This window comes from Camelina sativa, chromosome 9, assembly GCF_030686135.1.
Source record: "Camelina sativa cultivar CO46 ecotype springtype chromosome 9, ASM3068613v1".
NCBI classification, from domain to species: domain Eukaryota; kingdom Viridiplantae; phylum Streptophyta; class Magnoliopsida; order Brassicales; family Brassicaceae; genus Camelina; species Camelina sativa.
In genome coordinates this window covers 16,695,317-16,716,629 of record NC_141888.1, presented here as the reverse complement: position 1 = coordinate 16,716,629, position 21,313 = coordinate 16,695,317, and the positions used below count along the sequence as shown (strand labels likewise).

The 21,313-nt window shown below is 37.9% G+C and overlaps 2 protein-coding genes, 1 long non-coding RNA gene and 1 other non-coding gene across 4 annotated transcripts; all 4 read left to right on the top strand.

The window, feature by feature from the left end:
• The first annotated feature begins 5,024 nt into the window (after nucleotides 1-5,024).
• Nucleotides 5,025-5,130, top strand: LOC147938185 (small nucleolar RNA R71). The gene has a single exon (XR_015567546.1). It is a non-coding gene; the product is annotated as a small nucleolar RNA R71 (small nucleolar RNA).
• Nucleotides 5,131-10,671: 5,541 nt separating this feature from the next.
• LOC147938184 (uncharacterized) lies at nucleotides 10,672-11,301 on the top strand. Its single transcript, XM_087465516.1, has one exon. It carries the CDS (start codon nucleotides 10,672-10,674, stop codon nucleotides 11,299-11,301), a length of 630 nt encoding a protein of 209 aa, XP_087321642.1.
• Nucleotides 11,302-13,128: 1,827 nt separating this feature from the next.
• On the top strand, nucleotides 13,129-13,950 carry LOC147938183 (uncharacterized). Its single transcript, XR_015567386.1, has 2 exons — nucleotides 13,129-13,349; nucleotides 13,457-13,950. It is a non-coding gene; the product is annotated as an uncharacterized LOC147938183 (long non-coding RNA).
• Nucleotides 13,951-17,032: 3,082 nt separating this feature from the next.
• Nucleotides 17,033-19,045, top strand: LOC104710873 (leucine-rich repeat protein 2). Its single transcript, XM_010427531.3, has 6 exons — nucleotides 17,033-17,506; nucleotides 17,911-17,982; nucleotides 18,102-18,245; nucleotides 18,385-18,456; nucleotides 18,559-18,630; nucleotides 18,709-19,045. The coding sequence occupies exons 1-6, from the start codon at nucleotides 17,274-17,276 to the stop codon at nucleotides 18,779-18,781; spliced, it is 666 nt and encodes a 221-aa protein (XP_010425833.1). The 5' UTR covers nucleotides 17,033-17,273; the 3' UTR covers nucleotides 18,782-19,045.
• Nucleotides 19,046-21,313: the final 2,268 nt, after the last annotated feature.

Sequence of the window (21,313 nt, the reverse complement as noted above, 5' to 3'; positions counted from 1 at the left end):
TAAAAATTTGAAATAAGAACACAAAACACAACATCAAATGCTATCTCAAACCCTCCCCCAAACTTAAATCACACAGTCCCTTGTGTGAAAAAGTTGTGAGAGGATTCAAGATTTAAACACAACACAAAACACAATATGAAATGCAATGGTATAAACAATGGTAAGGTGATAGTGGTACCTTAGGGATTGTGGAAGTAGTTGTCCACATCCATCTGCATGCTGTCATAGGAGTAGTTGGGGTCAGGCTGGTGGCTTGGAGAAGGACTTTGGGGCAGCTTGATGACTCCGATCGATCTTGACACGGTCGAGTACGTGTCCGAGTGGGGGGGTCGAGCTGGACCGCGGTTGTCCATATGATGGGCTTGCTGCTGGCAGAACTGCTGGTAGAGAGCTGGATCCATGTAGTATTGAGGTGGGATGGGAGGGTATAATGGATAACCTGGATAAGCAGCCGGAGGTGGGAAGCCATAGGGTGATCTGGGAAGGTGCTCGGCCGAGTGCGTCGGAGGTGCTCGGTCGAGTGGGTGCTCAAGTGACCCGGTCGAGTGCCTTGAAAACTGATGTTCACGGGTACTTGAGCTCCTCTTCCTTAGATTTGCCTCATACATTGAAGCCCTAGCTGGTTCCACAGGATTCGCAACCCTTGAAAGTGCTCTAGTTGAGCTACTTCTCCTCAAAGGGCTTGAATGTTGGCTAGGAGATGAGTTTCCACTCTTCAGCTCAGCAATCTCCTTCTTCAAGCCTTTGATAGACTTAGCCATGTTGGTCACCTTCTTCTTCAGCTTATCAAATCTCTTTCCATGCCACTTACCCCATTTTTGCAAAAGAGTTAACCTCTTGGCATTCTCCCTCACTCCTCTACTATCTCTTGGGTTGGGCTCATAATCTTCAAAGTAGAACTGCTCCTCTCCATCAGCTACTTGTGCATTCCTAGCTTCCTCAACTCTATGTTGAATCACTCCATCAAACCAATGCTCCTCAGCTGGCCAAAAATCAATGTTGGATCCTTCTTGAATGGTGGTGAGCTCTTGGTTAGGCAATATGAATTGCCTTTTCCCAAGTGTTGGGAGCTCAAAGTTGAATATGTGGTTCCCTTGATGCTTCTCCTTGGCTAGGATGAGAGTAGAAGTGAGGTAGCTTGAGTCAATCCATCTTGGTGAGACCCTCTCTCCTCTAAGTTGAACTCTAGCAGCTTGAAGGATTGGAGTGATGATGCCTCCAATGGTAAGTGCTCCTCTTGACCCTTTGGTCTCCAACTTTCCTACCCAACTTCTCAATTGGGTCATGTGGTCAATGAGCACCATTCCTAAGTCAGTCTCCACTGTGCTCCCAAGGATGATGGTACCATTCCTTGCTTGAAAGATCACTCCATTGAGAGCCAAGTCAATCATCTTTAGCTCTCCCTCATTGATGTTCCCAGTTTCCTTCCTTTCAAAGAATGTATTTGCAAGAGCTTTGTGGAAGTACCTTAGGACTGGGCTTCTTATCCTAGAGCTCTTGGAGTTGGAGGATGAGTAGTACTTGTCATCTCCAATGGTTTCCCACACTGCATACAACTCATCTCTTGGAACCATCAAACTCCTATTGCTCCCAACCTCAAAACCAAACACATTTGCTACCTCTTTCATAGAAAGCTCATGCTTCTTCCCTTTGATAGTGAAAGAGATGTGACCAGCTCCATGTTCAGCACTCTTCCTTGCATATGTGTGCAGCTTGACAGTAGCTAGGAACTCACAGCTTTCCTCCTTGTAGCCTTCCATGCACAGCCCCATGAACTTGGTGAGATTGCTCTTCTCAAAGAGGTATTCCACATCCTCATCAATGGCAAGCTTCTCCATGGTCTCCTTGTGAGGATACCTAGTTCCCAAGAACTCCATCCTCATGAAGGCATCATAAATCTGCCTCTTTGACAGCCCACAAGACTCAGCTTCTCCATCATCCATCAATTCTTCTTCTTCACTCTCCTCCTCACTTTCACTTTCAATCTCTTCTTGCTCAACTTCAACAGCTGGCCTCTTCCCTTTGGCCTTGTGTCTCCTCATAAACTCATTAAGAGTAGGCTCTCTTTCCTCCTCACTCTCAGTCCTTTTAGGATCTTTCTCAACAGAGTATCTCCTTGGATACGGCATCTGGCTCGACCGACTGCTCGACCCGGCACTCGGTCGAGTGGTCGATCGAGTTGTCCGTCGAGTGACTCTCCCAGCTTCACCTCTTGATTCAAGGTCAGCATCACGACGTTCCATGGAGCTTGCAGCGGTTCGGTGAGACTTCTTGGTGATCTTGGAAGACATTTTCAAAAGAAACTGAAGAGAATAAACTCAAAGCTCAAAGTTAATAGGTTAGTGACCCAAAAACTTGAAAGAACAAAGCTTGAGCAAGAGATGAACTTTGAGAGAGATTTTAAAGCTTGAATTTTAAGTGTTTTGAGCAAATGAGAGAATGTGAGAGGTTCAAGATCGTGCAAGGGCTATATAAAGAAGCCAAGGGGACAAGGAGACAAGGGTGGAGCGTCCATACCATTCAAATTTGAATTGGGAATCTTTGACTTTCTTTTGGCTGTAGCTCGACCCCACACTCGACCAACACGTGGTCGAGCTCCTTGACCAATTTTGAAATTTCAAAATTTTTCTCCTTGTTCTTCCCTCCACTCGATCGTCCTAACGGTTTGAAGATGAAATGGGCTTTAATTCATACCCAGCTCGGCCGAGTACCTCTCGTGGACTGGTCGAGTGGGCCTGCGAGTCTTCTTCTCCAAGTCCACAACTCTCCTTAACCAATTACATTCTCACTAAAAGCCTGTCCAACAAAAACATAAAAGAAAACACATCAAAACTACTAAGAATTTAAATCATATTTACAAAGGATACCTTAGGGACTTCCTCCCTAGTGAGCTTGTTTAAAGTCACTAAGCTTGACTTTGGTTTCCTTCTTAACTTTGGTTTAGATACCAAGGAGGTGATGAAATCCTCCCTGGAACCTCTTGGTCACTGTGAAGTTGATCCTTGATCACCTCACCCTTGGCACTCAAACCATATTGCTTCTTAAATTTGAGCCTAGGTCTTGCTTTCCTCAAAGACCTCTTGTTCAGTTTGACTTTGAGATCCTCAACCCTACTAGACAGCTCTTGAACTGAACTCTTAAGCTCCTCAACAGAATCCTCTTGAAGTGGGAGCTCAGCTTTAGGGTCTCCTTCATCCTTGAAAACCTCATGATCAACTTTCTCCTTGATAGTGAAGGGTTGATCATCAATGGTAGGCAGGTTGGTTGGGTTATAGATGTTGAACTTCATGACTGTATCCTCAGCAATGTTCAAGGTCACAAGACCTTCCCTAACATCTATCACTGCTCCAACAGTGGCTAAAAATGGTCTCCCTAACAAGATTGGATCTTCAGGCTCCTTGTCCATCTCTATGACCACAAAATCAGTGTGAACCCTTGCCTTCCCTATCTTGAGTGGGACATTCTCCAACCTTCCAACTACCTCTCTATTTGTCCCATCAGCTAGGCACACATGGAGTTTAGTGGATTTGAAATCAGTTCTCCCAAGCTTTTGAGCTAAGGAGTATGGCATCACACTTGTTGAAGCTCCCAAATCACAAAGGCATTGATTGTAGTGGAGGTAACTGATTGTGCAAGGCAGGTAGAATGGCCCTGGGTCCTTGAGCTTAAGTGGGATGATCACTCCTCCAAGGTTCTCAAGATCCTTCTCATCTTGAGCTTGAGCCTTCTTTACTGATAAATCAAGCAAAAAATCTCTATAGAGAGGGTATGGTTTATACTGTTCCAAAGCATGTCCTCTCTCCTCTTCTTGGTAGGCAATGATGATCTCTTGAATAACCATCACTTCTTCCTTTTTCTCAACCAAAGCTTCTTCCCTCAAAACCCTTTCTTCCTCATGTTGCTTAGCCAACATCTCCTTTTTCTCAATGATTTCCCTTAACTCCTTGATCCTCTGTGCTTTGAAACGCCCAGGGAATGGCAGTGGAGGCTTGTAAGCAGGAGGAATGTACTTAGCAGGCTTGACAGCTTCGGAGTCCCCAGCTCGATCGACCACTCGAGCATGCACTCGGTCGAGTGACTGCTCGAGCTCCTGGTCGAGTTCTCCTGCGTGCTCCTGTTGCTTTGCACAGATGTCACTTGGGGCTTCAGTAACTAATGAATTCCCCCAAACTTGGACTTCACTGTCCTCAGTGACTTCTTCCTCTTGAAATTGTATGGCTTTGGCTGAGAACTCCCTTGGATTTTGTACAGCTTTTCCAGGGAGTTGGTTGGGTTTTGGAGCTGAAGTAGATGCTATGTTACCCTCCATATACTTCACTCTTGAATTAAGACCCTCAAACTTCATATTCAGATCATTGTACTGTGATGTTAACCTTTGGTTCAACTCAGCAAACTGCTTGGCTTCCTCAATCTTTCCTTGTGTTTGCCCAATCAACAATTGTTGCATCATAGCTCTTAAGTCTTGTTCTTGGCCTTGGTTAGTCTAAAACCCTGGTGGGGGACACAACTGAGGCTGGAACACTTGGTGTTGTTGTTTGGGGATGTATGTTTGTTGCTGTTGAGGCTGTTGAGGTGGATAGACTTGGTCTTGAGGATTAGCCACATTGGTACTCCTATAAGATAGGTTGTTGTTCTTGAAACCTCCTTGGTTGTAGCCTTTGAATCCTCCTTGATTCTGCATGTAGCACAACTCAGCAAACTCAGTCTCCCCCTCTTGAACTTGTGCTTCTTCTTCACCAATGAAATGAATAGACTTGGACTGGCTAAGAAGGATCTTGTAAAGTTTCTCATTGACCATCTTCAAGTCTTTCTTATACTTGTCCTCTTGATCAGTTGAGGAGCTCCTTATGGTCCTATCATAGTCCTCATTATAGTTGCCATCTGATTGAGCAAGATTCTCAACTAATTCCCAGCCTTCTTCCACATTCTTGTTGAGGAAGTTGCCATTAGAAGCTGTGTCAAGCAACATCCTTATCTTTGGAAGCACTCCTCTATACAAGGTACTCAAGAGTGACTCATTGCTGAAACCATGATGAGGACATTGAGTCTGATATCCCTTGAATCTCTCCCATGCCTCACAAAAGGTCTCATTGTTCCTTTGAGCAAATCCAGAGATCTCATTGCTACTATAACCTCTTGTTGGTCCTGAACAACTCTCCTTTGCTTAGTTCCCAAACCCTTTGTCACCTTGTGGATGTTATCAATGTGCTTGAGAAGATGGTCCTTTCCTTTAGACCTTGTGTGCATCAACGAACACAAACGGTTTTTCCCAGGCACACGACTGAGCACAGGCTCTTGTTGGTGATCAAGTCGACTGGAAACTGATGGTTATAGAGATCCGGCGTCTGGCTCGATCAAGTGCTCGATCACTGCTCGATCGAGTGGTGGTCGAGTTGATGGTCGAGTGGTACCTGAAATGGAACTTCAACCCAACAACAGAAGATTCAAGTCCAGAAACCTCACAAGTGTTTAAACGAACTTAATCTTAGACTAATATGGATCCTAAATGTCACAAAAACACACTCAAATGGGCAACGGCGCCAAATTGAAACAAGATTATTTGTGTGGTGAATGATGATGATGATGCAATGGTGAGATATGAATGGAATGATGGATGGGTGTTTCAATTCCCCTTATGCTATTGCAGTACAAGAGGTATCAATCCTAAATGAGTGTTTGTGAACAGATAAGATGTGCATATGAATCTAAGTTAAGACAAATGTAATGATTGTTTGTCACTAACAATCCTAAGATGGAAATGTAAAGATGCAAAAAGTAAACTACAAGAACTAAGAACTAAATGCAAATGAAACTGAATGATTGAAACTGTAATGAAGCAAGAACAGAAATAGAAACTACTACTAATGAACTAATGCAAGACAATTGATGAACTGAAAGCTAAATGTATGCAACTGGAATGAAACAGGAATGAAACAAGACAATCACAAATCATAAACCAGAGTTCTGGGGATGAACTCTAGCAAGCACTCGACCGAGTGTAGGTCGAGTGAGAGGTCGAGTTGGCTAAATCCGGAAAACAGAGCAACACAACAAAAACAGAGCAATACTAAAACCAATCAAACAACAAGCAAGCTACAAGATTAAGACTTTAAAATCAATAAACAAAAAAGGTTCCTGAGGATGGATTCATGGGAAGAACTAATCATTGTGGTTATCTAACTTGGTCAACAAATCTCAAGCAAACTTTGAGCTAACCTCTAGACATATAAATCTAAGACAAGTTTCTCCCACTCTCATGGTCAAGAAACAATCAAACCTATGCAATTCTAGACTTGTTTTCACACAGTAAAGAATCTACACAAGCAGGCATTAAGCAATACATCTCAAACCAAACAAGACCTCTAATCTCTTAGCAAGCCTAATGGTAAGCTCTAGATCTAGCCTTATCTATGCTTCTTAAACATTGGTGTGATGCTAAGGAGCTTGAAATCAGATCCTAACCTCTCAGTTCAAGATCAGCCTTAAGAACATCTAGCCTAGAAGAGATCTACAACAATCAAGCTTGACCAAATCACATAAACCACAAGATCAATCCTTCCTAACCCATCCTCAAGATCCTAAGAAGACTACTCACAACAAGACATGATGAAACAAATCAAAAACCCAGAAAATATTGAAACTTGCATTATTAGAAAGATAAAACTGAGATCTTCAATATTAATCAAAGGATGAAACTCAAATTCTCAATATTAAGAAAGTTACTGAACCAACAATATTGAAGAATCTAAGAGTTTTCTTAAACAAGTACAAAATCTAATAAAATGCAAAAGGAATAATGCTAAAAAAGGTAAAAACTAGGTTTTTGGGAATATCTAAAAAGCTGGACGCTTTGGTGGCTGCAGGTACAAGGTCTTATATAGTGGGGAAGTGGAAGCCCTAAAAATAGAAAAAGTCAAAGCGGTCAACGGCTCGGTCAACTCGACCTGTGCTCAGTCGAGCTAGGGGTCGAGCTGGCTTCTCACGTGCAATTTCCACTTGGTCGAGTCCTCCTCAGCACACGGTCGAGTGTCTGGTCGAGTGTGCGGTCGAGTTGGACTCTGGACCTTGGTTCTTCAGCCTTAACTCCCTTGTTTCCTCCTCAAGATTGCTTCACATCTCTTCTCCATTGCTTCCATGCTCCTTGAGCTCCAAAATCACCTGTTTATGCATGAAAAGATGCAAATGCAATGCAACTAAGCCCTAATGCATGATTAGTGCTAAAGCTACACAATAATGGTCTAAATGGATAAAAAAAGATGCAAAAGATGTGAATAAACTAAGGGAAAACAAGGTAAAATATATGAACATCAATTACTGGGATAAAGGTGGCTAATCAATGTCCGCCTATCACTCATCTTCTTTTTGCGGATGATAGTTTTTTTTTTTGTAAAGCTACTAAGGAGGAATGTGGGGCTATCTTAGGGGTTCTAAAGAGCTACGAGGCGGCATCGGGCCAACTGATCAATTTTGACAAATCCTCGCTCCAATTTGGTCACAAGGTTTCTGAAGAGACAAAAGTGGAGATGCAGGCGATCCTTGGTATCTCTAGATTAGGTGGCATGGGGTATTTGGGAATCCCAGAAAGTTTGGGGGGTTCTAAGATCAAAGATTTTTTCTTTTGTCCGGGATAAACTCCGGGGGCGTACTACAGGTTGGTCGGCTAAACTCCTTTCGAAGGGGGGGGGGGGGGGGAAGAAGTGATGGTAAAGTCGGTAGCCACTGCTGTTCCGACGTTTGTGATGTCATGTTTTTGGATTCCAAAAACAATAACTTCCAAACGTACTAGCGCGATAGCCAACTTTTGGTGGAGTAATAATGGGCAGTATGGGGGTATGCATTGGTTGGCATGGGAAAAGCTTTGTTCGAGTAAGCAATTTGGCGGTTTGGGATTCCGGAATATAGATGATTTTAATACAGCATTACTAGCTAAGCAGTTATGGCATTTGATCGAAGCACCGGAGTCCCTCTTTGCAAGGGTTTTTAAAGGTCGGTATTATCGGAATTCAAATCTTATGGATCCAATTAAATCTTACTCTCCATCCTATGGATGGAGAAGTATTGTTTCTGCTAGATCTCTGGTAAATAAAGGGCTTATCAAATGGGTTGGCTTGGGGGATACTGTCTCAGTTTGGACAGACCCTTGGGTTCCAGCCCAATTCCCGAGACCAGCGTTGAGTAAGGATTCCTTTAAGGATCCTCTACTTCAGATCCATGATCTTATTGATCGCAGTACAAACACCTGGCGGATGGATCGGTTAGCCGACTACTTCGACCCGGTTGATGTGGCTTTGGTCGGGGCTATACCTTTGAGCATTACTCCTCAAAAGTGACTCCCTAGGTTGGCATTTTACAAAGTCGGGAAAGTATACGGTTCAATCTGGATATCATACGGCTCGTATGGTGCTTCCTTCCGAAACCCTGACAGTGGTATGCGGACCGGACATAGTTTCCTTAAAGGCTAGTGTGTGGAAGGTCAAGTGTCCTCCTAAAATACAACATTTTACGTGGCAAGTCCTTTCTGGTTGCCTATCAGTTACAGCGAATTTAAGTCGCCGGGGTATTTCATGCGATTTGGAGTGTGCGAGATGTGGTGGTTCGGTTGAAACCATAAATCATGCCCTTTTTGAGTGTCCGCCTGTGCGATAGGTCTGGGCTCTTTCTAATGTTCCGACGAGAGCAGTTGGTTTTCCCACAGGTTCGATATATGCAAATGTCGATCACTTTCTAGGGGTTCATGTTATAGCCTTTCTGTGGATTATGTGGTATATTTGGAAAGCAAGGAACGCAAAGTTTTTCGAAAATGAGATGGAAAAGCCGGTAGAAGTGGCACAGTTGGCAGCAAGTAAGGCGACAACATGGTTTGCGGCTCAGGTAGAGGAGGAGGAGGGTACTCCGGCTGCAACGACATATGGGCCTCGGTTAGTGAGGGGCAGCTTCTCTCTCTGTTGCTTTTACCAGATTCCGTTGCTTTGTTGATGGTTCTTGGAAGGATACCGACAAGCTTGCTGGCGCCGGCTGGGTGTGTATGTCATCCCTAGGATCCTCTTCGCTCATGGGTGCCTTGAATTTTCGGCGTAGTCTCACACCACTCCACGCTGAGGTAGAAGCTTTTGTGTGGGCTTTGCGGTGCATGATAGGCCATGAGTTTCGGGAGGTAGCCTTTCTCACAGACTTCTCAGATTTGGTGAAGGTGGTGTCTTCACTGTCCGACTGGCCGGGCTTCTCTGTGTATCTTGATGACATCAAAGTGGATTTAGAGGAATTCTCCAGTTTCTCTTTAACTTTGATCCCATGTACTTGTAGATCGATTAGCACGACAAGTTCGTACTCAATCTGGATATCATACGGCTCGTATGGTGCTTCCTTCCGAAACCCTGACAGTGGTATGCGGACCGGACATAGTTTCCTTAAAGGCTAGTGTGTGGAAGGTCAAGTGTCCTCCTAAAATACAACATTTTATGTGGCAAGTCCTTTCTGGTTGCCTATCAGTTACAGCGAATTTAAGTCGCCGAGGTATTTCATGCGATTTGGAGTGTGCGAGATCTGGTGGTTCGGTTGAAACCATAAATCAAGCCCTTTTTGAGTGTACGCCTGCGCGATAGGTCTGGGCTCTTTCTAATATTCCGACGAGAGCAGTTGGTTTTCCCACAGGTTCGATATATGCAAATGTCGATCAGTTTCTAGGGGTTCAGGTTATAGCCTTTCTGTGGATTATGTGGTTTATATTGAAAGCAAGGAACGCAAAGTTTTTCGAAAATGAGATGGAAAAGCCGGTAGAAGTGGCACTGTTGGCAGCTAGTAAGGCGACAACATGGTTTGCGGCTCAGGTAGAGGAGGAGGAGGGTACTCCGGCTGCAATGACATATGGGCCTCTGTTAGTGAGGGGCAGCTTCTCTCTCTCTGTTGCTTTTACCAGATTTCGTTGCTTTGTTGATGGTTCTTGGAAGGATACCGACAAGCTTGCTGGCGCCGGCTGGGTGTGTATGTCATCCCTAGGATCCTCTTCGCTCATGGGTGCCTTGAATTTTCGGCGTAGTCTCACACCACTCCACGCTGAGGTAGAAGCTTTTGTGTGGGCTTTGCGGTGCATGATAGGCCATGAGTTTCGGGAGGTAGCCTTTCTCACAGACTTCTCAGATTTGGTGAAGGTGGTGTCTTCACTGTCCGACTGGCCGGGCTTCTCTGTGTATCTTGATGACATCAAAGTGGATTTAGAGGAATTCTCCAGTTTCTCTTTAACTTTGATCCCATGTACTTGTAGATCGATTAGCACGACAAGTTCGTACTCAATCTGGATATCATACGGCTCGTATGGTGCTTCCTTCCGAAACACTGACAGTGGTATGCGGACCGGACATAGTTTCCTTAAAGGCTAGTGTGTGGAAGGTCAAGTGTCCTCCTAAAATACAACATTTTATGTGGCAAGTCCTTTCTGGTTGCCTATCAGTTACAGCGAATTTAAGTCGCCGGGGTATTTCATGCGATTTGGAGTGTGCGAGATCTGGTGGTTCGGTTGAAACCATAAATCAAGCCCTTTTTGAGTGTCCGCCTGCGCGATAGGTCTGGGCTCTTTCTAATATTCCGACGAGAGCAGTTGGTTTTCCCACAGGTTCGATATATGCAAATGTCGATCACTTTCTAGGGGTTCAGGTTATAGCCTTTCTGTGGATTATGTGGTATATTTTGAAAGCAAGGAACGCAAAGGTTTTCGAAAATGAGATGGAAAAGCCGGTAGAAGTGGCACTGTTGGCAGCCAGTAAGGCGACAACATGGTTTGCGGCTCAGGTAGAGGAGGAGGAGGGTACTCCGGCTGCAACGACATATGGGCCTCCGTTAGTGAGGGGCAGCTTCTCTCTCTCTGTTGCTTTTACCAGATTTCGTTGCTTTGTTGATGGTTCTTGGAAGGATACCGACAAGCTTGCTGGCGCCGGCTGGGTGTGTATGTCATCCCTAGGATCCTCTTCGCTCATGGGTGCCTTGAATTTTCGGCGTAGTCTCACACCACTCCACGCTGAGGTAGAAGCTTTTGTGTGGGCTTTGCGGTGCATGATAGGCCATGAGTTTCGGGAGGTAGCCTATCTCACAGACTTCTCAGATTTGGTGAAGGTGGTGTCTTCACTGTCCGACTGGCCGGGCTTCTCTGTGTATCTTGATGACATCAAAGTGGATTTAGAGGAATTCTCCAGTTTCTCTTTAACTTTGATCCCATGTACTTGTAGATCGATTAGCACGACAAGTTCGTACTCAACCGCATATGGTTACTTATGTTCACAGTATCGGTATAATAAAATTCAAAGTTAAAAATGATTATGAAAGGAACATATTAAATTTAAAGTTCTAAAGATGAGTTATTATTATTTTTAGCTCATTGATTAGGCTTTCTATTACGAGAAATTGACCTTAAAAATAAACTTTTAAAAGTTTAATCAAATACTACTACTAAATAGAGTATATTTTGTGATTAGTAAGACTAGTTATCTAGTTGCCGCCTCAAATTATGTACTGTAATTTATAAGTGGAAGTCAAAGTCTTCTGTTTTGACCAAGAGAAAGTAACGTGTTAGAATTTGACGATTAAGTTTGAAAATTTAAATCAATATTTATGTTCTCTTTAAAATATTGACAAAAATGAGAAATACCCTAAAATAGCATTCATCTAAGTTTTTCGGGAAAACGTCCTATTTCTCCCTCGGAACTATCATATCGTATTAGATCCACACCGAACTTTGACCTCGTTCTATAGCTCCTTCGAACTTAAGTCGTCCACCTATTTCTACCCGAATCCATAGTTCTATTGCTATTTTCTCTTCGGATTAAAACTTCTCATCTAATTCTCCATAAATTTGGTTTATACGGTTTATAATTGGTTTAATATTTGCTTAACTAACTAATAAATCCTATTAACCGGATTAAATCTTATTTCAACCCGATTTTAAAATTAAACCCATCAAACCGGATGAAGAAAGCTGAAAATTTAACCACAAAAAAATAAAGCTTAAAAACAATTGAGAAACCTTTGCATAAAACTCATTAATCTCTCGTCAGCCAAGGTAGACTAATCCTTTGGATTTTGAATTGAGGATTTCGATTATGTGGGTTATTAGATAGAAGAAGACTGGGGAAAAACTTTTGGGTCTTGTGGCAAATTGGCAATGATGTGATTTTAGCATAAAGTTTGCTGTTTTGAGAAGAAGATGGGATCTGGGCGGAGCAAATCATGTTGTGGCTCGTCTGTGGTGAGAGGAGATGATGATATCGATGTGGCTTAATCTCCTCTGTCGTCTTCTAGTGGTGGTGAAGCGGAGAAGATCAAAGAGTCTTTGTGTGGTCTTCACTCTTCTTGTCTTCACGACAATGACGATGATAATAATGATGACCAGGTCTGGGTTTTTTTTTAATGTAGTTTCGATTGTTTTATGGAATTAGGTCAAAATCATGAGTCTTGATTTCTTTAGGTGTGTAATGGATGGATAAGGAATGGTCATGGAAGTGATTCACGGCGTAGAATGGAATCAAGGAATCAAAGAGATGATTCAAATTGCTATGAAAATTGACCGATGAACAAAAATCTTAAAATTTGCCCAGAAAAAAAAAATCTGAAAACGAAAGACGTGGGTAACATCGACGACACTAGATTGGTTCATCCTTATCGACAGATTATCAAATCTCAATTGAAATGATTTTTGGTTAATTGCAATGATTTTCCAATGTACTTTTGTAATTTTGAAATCAAAATTCACAAAATAGTAATTTTTTTTTAGTTTCAAAAACCGGGTGAAGAAAAATATGTTAGACATATTGTTTACGGGTCGGGTCAAATTTTTAATGTTGTCTGGTTTGAAAAATTGGTTACATACCAGATTTGTGTCGGTTTGTTAGTAAACCGTTTAAACCAAAAAAATTGGAGAAATAGCAATAGAATTACGAATTCGGGTAGAAATAGGTGGACGACTTAAGCTCGAAGGAGCTATAGAACAAGGTCAAACTTCGGTGTGGATTTAATACGATATGATAGTTCCGAGGGGGAAATAGGACGTTTTCCCAAGTTTTTCTTCCAAAACTAGCACACATACTCATATTTTCCAAAAGTAGCATTTATATATATTGAAATTATTATTTAATTTAAATAGAAAAATTCAATTCCTTAAAAATCAAAACTCACGATTTTAGATTTCATAACTCCGGTGAAGCTTGCGTTTAAAATTTTGATCTGAGATCTTGTCAATTAAGTGTCAAATCGATAAAGTGAAGCTTCAATCAAGTGTCAAATTGATCGACTAAGATCTTTTTCCGCTGTCGTCAACTAGTTTGACATCTAGAAGGGCTTCAGGTTTATCGACGGCGGCGACGGTCTCTTTATTCCCCAAACCTCCATCAGATCTGTAGATCTCTCCTCAGTTTATTTTGATCCTGTTATTGATTCACTAGCTAATAATCTCGACCGATTTGTGTTATAGATGGAGAAGAGAGATAGACCTTGCTGAAGTAGGTGTGAGGAACAAGCATCAGAGCATGTAGTGATGATGACGGAAACATGTGTGAGAGGAAGCAACATGGTTTTAGGAGGCTGATACGCCACATCGTCCGACGAATCCCACCATTTGGATCACATCATCGTCACCAATGTTCGTCGTTGCAAAGAACTTCAACGCTAACCAGTTAGTAATGGATCTAAATAATATAAACCAAACTATTTTAATCATTATTGAACCAAATCCACAAATATTTACAAATGGTTCTCTATAATTTTAAGAAATGTGTATTATGGCTCTTTTTGTTAATTTTTGTTGTTGGCTTCAGCTGTTGTCTCTCTCCGCTTTCAACATTTTGCTAATAAGGTTTACAGTTTGAACTTTATGTACTATGAAGTAATTAACATGTTAGATAGTTGATAATGAAATTTTGAAGTGTAAGGATCTACTGAATGGAATATGCAAGTGTATTGTCTCAATTATATAGTCTCTTGTGCATGACGTAGTGTTTCTTATTGCTCCTTATATAAAGATGCATTTCTTTACGCCACTTTGAATATTTTATTGTATAGCTATAACAGTTGCAGTTAACATGTTGATTTCAGAGCTGGCATGGTAGGTAGGTATCTAGATATGAGTTTTTGAAATGTTTTGCTAATAGCACATATCAAATTGGTAGTGTTTCTTGGGGTTTTAAGATTAATCAATCTGGTAGTGTTGGAGAACTAGTTTAAATGTGGGGTGATATATTAGATATCTCTTGAAGTAATGTTAAAACAAAAATTGAACTCATGGACTAATCATGTTGTTATTTCAGCTCTAAACTTAAGTGATTGATGTTGATGATATACATGATGACAAATATATCAAGAACAAAGCAGATAGTTGATGATGAAGATGAAAAAATAGGTACTTGAGAGGAAGTTTGAGTTCAGGTCATTATAGAAGGCCTTCTTAAAATTCAAGAATGTCTTCCTAAAAGCTATGAAATCCTTCCTAATTTTTTTACAAATATGTTTTTAAATCTCTTTATATATGTTTTACGTTATTGTATCACATATTATTTCATTAGTGATGTATAATGATTCGATTTTGTGCACATATTGATGTTTTACAATAAAGGTAGCAAATAAGAATATCCATCAAGATGTTTTAAGAAGACCTTCCTAAACTCAAATGACTCCTTCCTAAAGAGACTCAAATATTTTATGAAGGTCATCCTGAATTTCAAGGATGTCTTCCTAAACATTATGAAATTCTTCATAAATTTAAAGAATGAGTATTTGAATCTTTTATTTATGGTTTGCCTTAATATATCACAAATTACTCTATTTAGTGAGGGATATTGATTTTATTTTATTGTACATCCTGATATTTATCTATACATATAAGAGTAATGATTTGATTTTGTGTCATCCTAAGTACTTATGAAGGCTATCCTGAATTTTAAGGAATCATCCTGAATATTATTGAGTCCTTCCTAAAATAAATGTGTTTTATGAAACAAACACCAGTGCAAATCAAAGAGAGCCACAATAGAGGCTAGAGAGAGAGAGAGAAAGAGAAAGAAAGAAAAAACATTTTGATATAATGAACGTCAAATTCAAATTATATCACAAATGCTCACGCTTAAGGCTCTCACGAACAACCTTGTTAATCCTTTGGGTACTTTACCTTTTCTACACACTAAACATAAACAAAAGAGATAAAAGAATGGGCAATTGTCGTAAATACCACTAAAATAGGTTTTTATTCCAAAAATACTACAATTTAGTTTTTTTTCCAAAACTACCACTAAAATGTATTTTTTCCAAAAATACCACATAATTGAACTAAAGTTCTAATACTAAAAACTAATTCCTAAATTATAAATACTAAACCCTACCCCTAAAAACTAAACCCTAAAACTAAATTTGTCAACCCAAACATAAAAAAAAAAAAATCTACATTCTTAAAATTCAATTTTTTGTGTTAGTGGTAATTTTGGAAAAAAAAACTTTTGTGGTATTTTTGGAAAAAAAACTAAAATGTGGTATTTTTGGGAAAAAAAACTTTTTTAGTGGTATTTAAAGGAATTTCTCTAAAAGAATCCATAATATATATTCTTAATTAACCCAGCGTGAATTCATCCAGATTACACACATCACGAACCCTAAAAGCATAACTCCGACTTACAAGGAACTGCACATACATCATGTAACTTGGAAAAAGCTCCAGTTACCATTACCTGCGATTAAAAAAAAAATCAGTGAATATGTTTTAAGAAATTGTTCATGAATTCTCAACAATGCTTCAAGAATTTTCAAATGTGACTAAGAAATAAATCAGTACACGAGCAACAAAGAATAAACAATACACAAGCAACAATCAATAAGGATGACAACATAGGATAAGTAATAAGAAAACCAAGTTGTCTTATAAAAAAAATTGTATTTGGACAAGGTTCAAATCATATGGCAAACATGATTCAGATTTACCATTAGGTAGCATCTAAATCTAACAGTACAAAACAATAGCTTAACTAATGGAGGCCTATCTCAGCTCCAAAACCAACTCAATAAGCTACAAAAACATACAATTTCAAGACTCATCACAAAGACACTTATGCTAAACTTGTCCTTAAACGACTAACAGATTTTTTTTTGCAGCTAACAGTAACTCTTCTTTCATTTCTGCAACAAATTAGATTACTAAGAAGGGACAAGACTAGAAAAATCCAAAATGCTAATCACAACAAACATAAAATTTACAAATGCAAATCACCCACACATAAATCAACACTAAATCATCTCACGATCTGCTTTGTTTATGCCCTAACTAATTGATCGAAATATACCGACAATGAAAATCTGGCAATTTAGGTTTCTAGGGATTTAAAGAAGTCAAATTCCCACACATATAAAGTTACAATGCTTACAATTTCTACAATAGAAGGAGAATAACAAGTGAAAATGGATGTAAAACTTACCTTTAGGAAGACCCGATGATGATATGTGACTCGAAGATGAAGAATCTGATCGAGGAAGAAGAAGAACCGTGATTCCAAAGCCGCAACGAGATATACCGATGATAGAACAACGATGATACACCGGTGACGATGTATCAGCGATGAGAGACCGGCAAAGCGATGAGAGACGGAGAAGCTACAAGATCCAGCAATAACAATAGATCGTCATCGTATTTTGGTGAGAGACGAGAATGACTCAGATGTTTTGGAAATATATTTTTGTCAATTGGGTTAATGAACCATGTTAAGAATGAAAGGTGGGCCTCGTAGAATTTTAGTCCAAAAAAAAATAACAATAGCATTTAGTAGAATTATCTACATATTAGATTTTGTGCTAGTTTTGTAACTTTTGATAATGTGTGCTAATATTGGAACAAAAAATTAAAATGGTGCTATTTTTGAGAATCTCCGGACAAAAATTGATATAAAGGTCTTTTGGTTTTAAATTATTAATTTAATTTATCAAAAATTACATGCCACTATCGAGTATAGTAATATTTTCCTAAAATGCTGCAAATCTATTATATTTATTTATATGTTTTTTCCCCACAAATAATTTCAAATTTTAAAGAATTTGAACACTGAGGAAAATAAGAAATCAGAATGATGATTATTTCTGAGGATTCCAATTCTTACATTTAAAAAATGAAAAAGAACAACAAAAAAAAAAAGACAAAACAAAAACTCATTAAGAAAAAATGAAGAAGGTACATTTCAGACCAAAGCCTGCTCTGATCTGTAAAAAGGGTTTGAATAAGTCAGACAGAGATCACGAAAACCTAATTTTGTCTCCCGATGGTGGCGAGAAACAGTCGACGGGAGCTATTCTTCTTAGCAGCTTCTCTGATCTCACTAACCTTAGCTTTACTTGGCCTAACGGAAGCAAACTCCGAAGGCGACGCTCTTCACGCTCTTCGACAGAGCTTGTCAGATCCAGACCATGTTCTTCAGAGCTGGGATCCAACTCTTGTTAATCCTTGTACTTGGTTTCATGTCACTTGTAATCAACACAACCAAGTCACTCGACTGTAACATCCTCTCTCTCTCTCTCTCTCTATCTATCTATCTTTGATTCGATGATTCTTGAGTTCATTTCTTGTGGAAGCTAACCATTTAGTATGGATTACAATTACTATAACCTGATTCTAGATTAAAGGATCTAAATTGAGAAATCAACCACTATAATCTTGATTTGAATTTTTTATTTTAATTTTTTGGGAGCATTACTCCCTGTTTTGTTGCCTTTGGATTTTGGCTTCTGCTAGTGTTTAAGTTTGATTCTTTAAGATTCATAAATGAGTAATGACATGATATTTGTTTTGTTTTAACTTCAGTTCAGTGATGTTATTGTTGCCTATTTAGATTGGAATTCTCTTGTTCGATATAACGATTCTTTAGTATGTTCTCAAAGTTTTATCCTTGTTGTTGGCAGGGATTTGGGGAACTCAAACTTATCTGGACAACTTGTACCTGAACTTGGGAAGCTTCAACATTTACAATATCTGTATGCAATCTCACCGCTCTGTGAAAGACTTAACTTTTACTGATGCAAAAGTTAGTTCCCAATTATGTGATTAGATAATTGTATATTAACTGTTTCTACTCTGGCTCTGATTCATACAGTGAACTCTACAAAAACGAGATTCAAGGAACTATACCTTTTGAACTTGGGAATCTGAAGAGTTTGATCAGTTTGGATCTGTACAGCAACAATCTCTCCGGGAAGATACCGTCTTCTTTGGGGAAATTGAAGTCACTCGTCTTTCTGTAAGTTTTGTATTACTAGTTGTTAGTAAAGTAGGTGTTACTTGTGCTAATCATATGATTTTATATATCTCTTTTCTTCTTTTGCTTTTCTCTCTTTGTGCTGTGAATTTTTCTAAGTAAAAATTGTTCGACATGACAGGCGGCTTAACGAAAACCAATTAACCGGTCCAATTCCTAGAGAGCTCACCGCTGTTTCAAGCCTCAAAGTTGTGTAAGTTCAGTTACTCCAGCAATGTACCACCACTTCTGTTTTCCACAAGGCTTTGAGTCTTTTTTTGTTCAGTTGAATTAATAAATATGCTTTGTTTGTCAGTGATGTATCAAGCAATGATTTGTGTGGAACGATACCAGTAGAAGGACCTTTTGAACACATTCCTATGCAAAAGTAAGTTCTTTTATGACCAATTAACATTTGTCCCTCAATACAAAGCTTGTTTTCTAACGCAAAGCCCCATTGGTACAGCTTTGAGAACAACCTGAGATTGGAGGGACCCGAACTACTAGGTCTTGCAAGCTACGACACCAATTGCACTTGAAATAAGTTGAAGAATTCTATAAAAAGAAGAATGGGCCGGTGTGACCTTGTAAGAACTATGTACCATATATAAGTAACTCTGCACCAAGTGTTTGTAAATCTATATAGCGCCTTGTTTCATGTTAAAATATAAGAGAGGTTTCAAAGACGGAAACATGCAGTGTATTGGTACTGGTAGACGGTGACTTTGAGTGTATTGGTGTTGGTAGATGGTAACTTGAATGAATGTTATACATTCCATAATAATATGTATAATTGGGTTTCATTTTTGCTGTATTTAGCTTAGCTATACGTAACTTTGTTTCTTATTAAAGAAGTGCAATTATCTATCACTCACTACCTTATCATCGTCATCTAATATATTAAAGGAAAAGTCGAGAGAGCTCACAGCCAATCTCACAAAAATTGACCTTCTTTGCCTTTAATGAAAAATACTTTTAAAAATATTTCGAAGAAGCTTTTACTCTCTATTTAGGTTGCTGAAATGCACCACATTCATCCTCAGACTTAAGATTACTAATTTGCCATTAATGAGATTCAAAACTGGACATTTTTACCCTTTTCTAAGTTTAAAAAAAAAAAAAAAAAAAAATCGAAAATTAAAAAAAAAAACGAATTTTGTTTTACAAAATCGGAAATCTAATATATTTACACAATATCTCTTTTTAAAAAAATGGAAGATAAATATTAGAATATATTATGAATATTTGTTTAAAGAAATTTTCTATTTTTTAAAATTTTAAAATGGTAAAGATAATTATGACGATTTTCCTTCTAAGCTATATATATAGAGGCTCACCCAAAACAGTAGAAGTCGGATTCATTAAGCTAAACATATATTTTGAGAGTATAATGTTTTTTTGTATTATTTTGGTTCTAATGAATCAACTTTACTATTGTGTGATTTAGTTTTTTTTTTCATGTTGATGTACTATCCATATGCTTTGATGCTTTGCATGATTAATTTTTATGCTGCTATAATTTTTAATTATTATGTTGAATCATATCAAAAGTTTTACTCATTTTGTACTATTTGGTTGTGTTTTAGGTGTACCTGTCATGGACCATGGACATTTTTTTGTATATCGAAAACAAGATTGGACGAACAAGTTGATGAAGCAAGCAAAAAAATCAAATCGGTAAAGTATTTTTATTAATTGTATTTATTTATTTTTTTTATAGTGGTGATTGTTATTCAATTTTATTCTCTTGGTTAAACATGATCATATTTTTATTCCATGATTTTTTTTATTCTACAAGTAAATGAGCAAAGACAACTTTTGAAAATTTTATATGATTCATCGGATACTAATTTTTTCTTTTTTTTGTTGTTGTAGTGGTTGTTTGGAAAGCAAGATCAAGCAATCATAGACTTTGTCTATGGATTCTCCATCTTTAAAAAATATAGGTTGTATTATTTTCTATATTTTGTTTTGTAGTTTAGTAATTTGAAATATAATTTTATATGTAACCTAATACATATTTTTTTTGTTTCAGTTGAATTCATGGATGATCATTGATCATAATTGTGGATCTACAAAACTGGATATAATAAAATTCAGCTATTAATTTTTGCTAATCTGAATCTTTATTTTTCTAAATAATATTGTTGCTAATGGTTTTTTGTAATAATTATAGTTGCAGAAAATTATGGTGGATTCTGTTCATAACAAATTTATGGTAATTTTCTAAAAACTTGGATTTTTTTTCTATTTACAAATAGATTTAAATTATATTTCTATTTATATGTAACCTATTACATATATTTTTTTGGTTTCAGTTGAATTCATGGATGATCATTGATCATAATTGTGGATCTACAAAATTGAATACATAATGAAATTTAGATATTAATTTTTGCTAACCGAATCCTTAATTTTTTAAAATAATATTGTTGCTAATATTTTTTGTAATGATTATAGTTGCACAAAAATTATGGTGGACTCTATTCATAAAAAAATTATGGTAATTTTCTAAAAACTTTGATTTCTTTCTATTTACAAATAAGCTAAATATTTTTTATGACTAATATTTAAATAAATATTTGTTACTAATATTTCTTCATAAATATTTGTGACTAATATTCCTTCTTCCTCTTAAATTGATAGAAAGAAGAATGAAGGAATATTAATTGGATTCGGGATTTTATATCTCAGAGATTTTTCAAGAAGGAAAGAGATTAAGGAAGATTAGGAAGAGTTTTTTTAAACAATTTACAATTATTGTTTATTTGAAATTGCTTTAGACGGATAAATAATATATAATAAATAGTAAATTTCTCATATTTTTAATAAAAAAAAATCAGAAATCTAAATTTTATGTCTCATTTAAAATTTAAAAGTAATAGAAAATAAATATTAGAATATATTACAAATATTTCTTTGAGAATATCCCTGTTTTTAAAATTAGTAAATTTCTACAGACCTTTTGTTTCACTTTTAAAATTATTTTTCTTTTAAAAACAAAAATTAGAAAAAAAAAAACATTAATCAAATATTTATATCCAATTTAAATTTTTTTAAAAAGTGGAAAT